Raw genomic sequence first — 7,089 nt, forward strand, 5'->3', positions numbered from 1 at the left:
GGTTGAGACTTAAGCTTCTCACGTGCTTGGGCTGTTTCTGGAGTTGAACGTCAGGTTGTAACGTGTTTTTGGCGTTGAACTTCAACTTGTAACCTGTTTCTGGCGCTGGACGCCAGACTGCAACATGGAACTGGCGTTGAACGCCATTTTACGTCATCTATCTTCGCGCAAAGTATGGAATATTATATATTTCTGGAAAGCCCTGGATGTCTACTTTCCAACCCAATTGAGAGCGCGCCAATTGGATTTCTGTAGCTCCAAAAACTCTATTCCGAGTGCAGGGAGGTCAGAATCCAACAACATCAGCAGTCCTTTTTTAGCCTAAATCAGATTTTTGCTCAGCTTCCTCAATTTCAGCCAGAAAATACCTGAAATCACAAAAAAACACGCAAACTCATAATAAAGTCCAGAAATATGATTTTTGCTTAAAAACTAATAAAATTCTATTAAAAACTAATTAAAACATGCTAAAATCTATATGAAATTACCCCCAAAAAGTGTATAAAATATTTGCTCATCAACTACGGATCTCCGTTTTGTGCCAAATCTATTTAGAAATGAAATTGGATCCGGGATGTCCATGCCGTTCGAAGAACAGGCGAAAAATGATTTAAAATGAGAAAGTTATGTCCGTCGGAAGATTGGGGGTTTAATCTGTGAATTCTGCAGCTTTTAACTTAGAAAAATCTTAGCAGAATAATCCCCCACACGTAGGTGCACTTGGCACGTACGCGCCGTTCTTCTCGAAAGCGCCATCCACGCGTGTGCATGGTGTGCGCGGGCGCGCCGATGCGCTGCACCCAATGCCCAGCTATTTTCCCGAGAGTTATCCCAAAGTTGTGCCAACTTTGTGCCTAGGGCGCAAATGCACTCACGCGTACGCGTGGTTGACGCGTGCGCGTCATTGGCTATTTTTAAATTCGCGTGTCCGCGTGAAGGGCGCTTACGCGCCGATGAGTTTTGTAGCCATCCACGCGTACGCGTGGAGTACGCGAGCGCGTGGATCTATTTTCATCCCAAAGTTGATTTTTGAGTTTTAAAAGCCAAATTTCATACTTCGAAGCCTCCGATCTCATCACTTATGTCTTAAATCATTATGATATGCCTAGCTATGAGAAAAGGAGCTAGTGAATGTGGTAACTTGCGAGTGAAGCAAGGGAAAAAAATGAATGATCAATGAGGATTAAAGATGATTATGTGAGATGTGGAGGATGGCGATGGAAGTGGTTGTTATGCCATGGGCCGAAAGGCCGTAATTGTTAATGAAATGGTGGGTTATGGATTTAACCGTGAGCCGGATGGCTGGATTATTGTCGTGTTACGGCGGAGCCATGATTATGGCTAAGAATAAATGCATATATGCTGTTGAATGAATTGTGAATGTTGTACTTCCACTGTTGGAGATGAGAGTTTCCTTGGAAGGAAGCAAGTGGCTAGCCACCACGTACTCCAGGTTGAGACTCGAAGCTCTTTTGACCCAATGTCGTCAGGATGGCCGGGCACTGTGAAAGCCCTGGATGAGCTCACCCCCGTAAATATTCACCAGTGAGGGTGATGGATATGGATCATGATTATGATCAAGTTTATATTGAGTATAACTCGAGTTGGGGAGACACGACAGAGGGACAGTCCAATGGTTAGCTACCAGGACTTGTCGGGTTGGCACTGTAACCGACAGATGATATCATCAGCCATTAGGGACAGGCATTCATCATATGCATACTATGTGAATTGTTTGAGATTGCCTATTTGACTGCATATTACTTGCTATTTGTCTAAATGCCTTATTTGTTCCTATTTGTATATCTCTTGTCTGATATAACTGTGTTTGCTACATTATACTCCTGCTGGTGGTTGGGAGGTCTGAAGAAATTGGAAAGGGAAGCGTTAGTTAGACTGAAAAATCTTTAGTTAGATGCCCTTTATGGTTTAGCTTGTTTATAAGCTTTGATTTTATCTAGAGGGAGTTCTAGGATTGCCTTCGGCTTTCCTCTATTGTTATATATTATATATGTGGAAGCTGTTACCATGCTGGGAACCTCTGGTTCTCACCCATGCGGATTTTGTGGTTTTCAGATGCGGGACGTGAGATTTCTCGCTGAGGTATGCTGGAGACTTCTGGATTAGCGAAGATCCTTTGTTCTCGGGACTCTGTTTTGATTCATATGTTTTGTTTAGATATTTTTATCTCCGTTAAATAATACAAACTGTGATGACTCCTCTTATAGGAGATTTTGGAGAATAGGTTTTCTGTATTTGTGTCCCTTTGGGTTTCCTTGGGGTATCTTATTCTATTTATATGTATATATTACTATGCTCGGACCGGTTATCTTCGCAACCGGATTTTGAGTTTTGATATTCTCGTTTTTGACACTCTTTTGTATATATATAATCTCGCGCTGGTTCATCCTTATTCGTTACGTTATCGATCAGAGTGTTGCGCTTTTGAGTTGCGATTTTTGTTTACCCCCCTTTTTTCTACAAAAACTCCTAGTTATAATCAATCATTCATACTACTATATATACTAAATTTTTATTTAAGAGGTCGTAATACCTTGCCATCTCTGAATTATGACTTAAGCATAAGACTCTGTATGGTAGAGTGTTACACTAAATCAGTCACCAATGCCTGATTTGAAAATCTAAAATCAGCCACTAAATTTGTCGCTAATTCCTGAACTAAAAATCTAAATCGGTCACTAAATCGGTCGTTGTTCTTGATTTTAATTATAAATTTTTATTAATTTTACATTTACCACCATTAAAACTTAATTTTCAGATTTGTTTATGTGCAGAATAACATAATAAAGTAATTTTCTAATTAGGACTAGGACCATCTTGAAATGCAGGGGTAACTCGATCTGTCACTCCAATAAAAATAATATATCAACCAAACTTTGGAAATACAAAAATTAATTTATCTAAACAAAATAGCACTAAATTGGTATGCCCATCAAGTTCGAAGCTTGAAACTCATGTTTGTGAAATGTACGATCAGAATACAAGTATAATACTATAATGTAACTTGATCAAATTCATACTGAAATCCCAGATTTTCTTAACCAAATCAGCATCAGTTCCATGGGAGGTTATTTTGGACAGATTGCTATCAGAGAAGTATTTTCCACTAACTCCCTTTACTTGTGGGTGCAATGCTACATAGCATGTTGTTGCTGGTCCCTACATAGCAGGCAAAATCTCATATTCAACATAATGAATGTTTCAACTATCTTGTATGCTAAATAACCATATATATATCATGTCATGTGTCATACCTGTTGGACATTTTTAAGCACAAGTCTCCCAATTGCATTAACTATACTTGCATGAACCAAAAGCATACTTTATGAGTTCATAAAATAGTAGAATGTGGTAGTAGTTACCATTGGCCACACCCATATGACGAAAAAGGTTGGTGGCAATGGTTCCCGGATGAAGAGAATTCGCAGTAATATCAGCCCCGTCTTCCTAATCATGATTCAGGAAGCAAGAATTAACATTATGGAATGATGGCATAAGAGAGTAAAAAAAGCAACTAACTTTCCATCCAATTAAGTTTTAATGGTGATAAATGAATCCACTATGACAAAATATTCAGAATCACTTTTCTAATAAATAGCCAAAATTATACCGTTTGGCTGCAAATTAACAACAAATTCAGCACACAACATTTTCACACATGAAAAATCTTATCTAACATGAAAATTTCTCAGCAAAGGAAATAAATTTTTCTACCCCTTTTGTAAGTTCTCTAGTTAAACCCAAGAGAGGAAGAATTAATACTTTTCAGTTCTATAGATACCAATCTGCACTCTCAGTATATCATCTTCTTGAAACTCACTTAACCAAGCATAAGACAATATTCAAATGCAAATGGATTTAAGTATACAAAGAACTATTATTAAACAATAAGAAAAAGATGCAATAGGGAAAATAAGTTTTTACCTCTTGAGTCCAAGTTACAATGTGACCGTTCTTAGATTTTCTGTTACACTGTTCTTCCTATTTCTTCATGTCTTTGATTTGTCTTTCAAAGGTGTTTTTCTATTGAGGTGGCTCTCTTACTTGCATGCTAAAACCAAATGCTCCATCTCTATAAAATAATATAAAAGCTATTTTGATTTGGGGATGAAAAAAATGAAAAGGGAGAAAAAAAGGAGGTGGAACTACTTCTTCTTTCTCTTTCATTGCCTCGGATACTAACTTTTCAGACACCCTCCTTTTGATCTCAGTCTCTATATTCTGCAATGAGTTTATTGTTATTACTGCTACTACTAACTTTCTGTCACAGGCAGGTAGCAGTTACAGTACATATTAATTAATTATTAATAGCGACCAAAATTAATTTTAGCCATCAATTAGGTTTAATAATTTTAGGTGCAAATTAAATTTCATAGTATACTCATTTATTCATGCTAGTCCATCTGGAAAATGCAAAATCTCACTTGCAGATAGAAAGATAACAATAAACTCTCATAATAAGAGTATAGGTAGGTATTCATTTTGATCATTTTCACCGACACATCATTTCAATAATGATACACATGATCTAATAAACTTGTTGGAAAAAAAATTATGCTTAATAGCAGAAGAAAATGATGAAAAAAGAAGGCATATATAATTTCCAATGTTTATTTCTCTATATTTATATTTATAGTAGAGAATCAGATATGATATTTTGAATTGCAAACATTGTTTAGACACTATAGTTGATTATATGCTTTTATACCATATAAAGTTATAAACATTTAAATCTAAAAATGCGAGTTAACGAGTATGAAGCAAAGTATATTTGAAAACAACAACCTAATTATTTATTAATATATGGTACAAACATATATGTAGTAAAGAATTTGGGCAAGATAAGATATTAAAATAAACAGAATTTTTAGCTCAAAGCTAAGTACTATATTCAACTAGTTTAATATACTGCAAAATCTTGATGGAAGCTAGTCATGAAGAGGAGTAATTTAGAAGTTGGTTAATAAAAATTTCGAAAGAGTTCCAATCTTTCACTTTCCTGAATGTGTTTAGGAAGATCTGACATGAAATGAAATTAGCCTTTTAACATTATATTTTCATCAAGTGAAGGACCTATGAAACTAGCCTCATTAGAATTTCTGCAATTACAGTTCTGGTTTCGTGAGCTCTATGCAAACTGTATACATACGTGGATAGAAGAAACATGGAAATCCTGAAATTACTAGTTGATACTTTTCCAATTGGTTATCTAGTGAATCCTTATGTCCAACATCAATCGTTATACTAAATCCACTCACTACACTAACCAAGTAAACTCGATCCCATAACCACATAAGAGGGAAATCTCATTTGCAATGTAATCTCATCAAATCAAGATCTACTTGCTCGTGTTTGTAACATCATCAAATCTATCTTTGGATGCAAGAGGCGAAGAGCTCATATTCCTTTATGACTTGGAATAAGGGATGGAAAATTAGAAACTTAATTTAAAAAATAAACAACACTGATGTACAATTAAATTATTTTTTTAACTCTGACAACCCAAAACTGCAAACTTTTCTTTGAAAGATCAATACTACTACTTGTTCTATTATCGAAAGGTGAAAATTTATAGATATTTCCAAACAATCACAAGTTGAGCAATAGAATTTGAAAAGCTAAGTACTATATTAAAATAAACAGAATTTGAAAACAATGTTCTATAGCACATAAACTTAAGCCTAAAAAATAGTAAGAGCATACTCTATATACAGATTGTTCGACATAACCAGCTGTAATGAGATTCCAGGTGAACCGAATCGTCCTGCAAAATGAATGCAACAATAAAATAACTTTCTAAAGTTAAAAAATTTAAAATAAATAAATCTGATGTATAGCCCTTGTATGAAAACTAGAAGTAAGCTTAGTTATGAAAAAAATTTACTGAATGCTGCAAAGCAATGACGTCAGACTTAAGCAAGAACAGGCACAAGCATATGACTAAAAAATGCTTAAGTTGTGAAACTTTCTAATCTAAGATTAGGTTTACTTTCAATCTGAAACGAGTTTTACAACTTGATCTGGCGGGAACGAGAGGGAGGTAGGTAAGAGAAGAAGGGAAGAGGTAAACGAGAATGTGAATGGCAACAAGAACCACTTCAAGGCCCTCACAAGCTTCATGAATCCACTTGTCATAACAAGAACAAAATCCATCACAAAATTTGGAGATCTGGAAAATTCAACGAAGCTCATCGCTAAAACCCCTAACCAGAGGGAAAAAACCAAACCTAACAGAATGGATCAGAATCGACGATTAGGAGGTTACCTGCTTGAAGATGACAAAGACAGCGCCGAGATCTCAACAAAGAAGGCAACGACACCGAGACTGCAGAAGAAGATGGTAACGAGACCTCAAGAGATGGCGCTGAGACCGCGAAAGATGACGCCGACGGGAGCTTAGGAGACAGCGGCGAGGCGCCGAAGACGGCGCTGAAGAGGAGGACAATGGCATCGGAGACGATAATGGTATCTGATTGGAGAAGATGAGAATGGTGTGGGTGAAGTTAGGGTTATTATGGGTAATTCAGATAATAATTTTTTTTTTAATTAGTGGCTGTTTTTGCGACGATTAGTTTATAAAATTGGACCACAATTTTAGCGACCGAATTAGCAACTAATAATATTTTATTTTATTTATTTATCTATAGGTTGCAAAATCAGTCGGTAAATGAAAAAATAGCAATTGATTTCGTGATTAAAAATCCCAAGAATATTCTTTCCTTTGTTTTGGTTGCTAATTCGGTCTCTAAATTAAAAAATAGCAACTGGTTTTAGTGACTAAATTTATTCTGGTTTTATAAAATTTATTAGTCACTAATTTGGTTGCTATTAGTGACCGATTCTATTAGTTGCTAAAATCAGTCGCTATATTAACAATTAGTAACCTATTTAGCGACTAGTATTTTAGCGAGTAGCGACCGATTTAGTGATCAAACAGTTGTTCATTCTTTTACTATCTTAACGTTACTTTGATTTTCGTTGCTAATTCGGTTGCTAAATTAAAAGATAACGACTGATTTTAGCGATTGATTTTATTTTCGTTGTATTTAAAATTTATCGATTGCTAAT

The 7,089-nt window shown here is 35.7% G+C and overlaps 1 protein-coding gene across 1 annotated transcript; it reads right to left on the minus strand.

The window, feature by feature from the left end:
- Positions 1-2,743: 2,743 nt before the first annotated feature.
- On the minus strand, positions 2,744-6,518 carry LOC107481995 (short-chain dehydrogenase TIC 32, chloroplastic). Its single transcript, XM_016102360.3, has 4 exons — positions 6,287-6,518; positions 5,725-5,785; positions 3,384-3,468; positions 2,744-3,180 (listed from the first exon to the last, which is right to left on the minus strand). The coding sequence occupies exons 2-4, from the start codon at positions 5,745-5,747 to the stop codon at positions 2,995-2,997; spliced, it is 294 nt and encodes a 97-aa protein (XP_015957846.1). The 5' UTR covers positions 5,748-5,785; positions 6,287-6,518; the 3' UTR covers positions 2,744-2,994.
- Between the last annotated feature and the right edge of the window lie 571 nt (positions 6,519-7,089).

This window comes from Arachis duranensis, chromosome 1 (genome assembly GCF_000817695.3).
Source record: "Arachis duranensis cultivar V14167 chromosome 1, aradu.V14167.gnm2.J7QH, whole genome shotgun sequence".
Classification (NCBI taxonomy): domain Eukaryota; kingdom Viridiplantae; phylum Streptophyta; class Magnoliopsida; order Fabales; family Fabaceae; genus Arachis; species Arachis duranensis.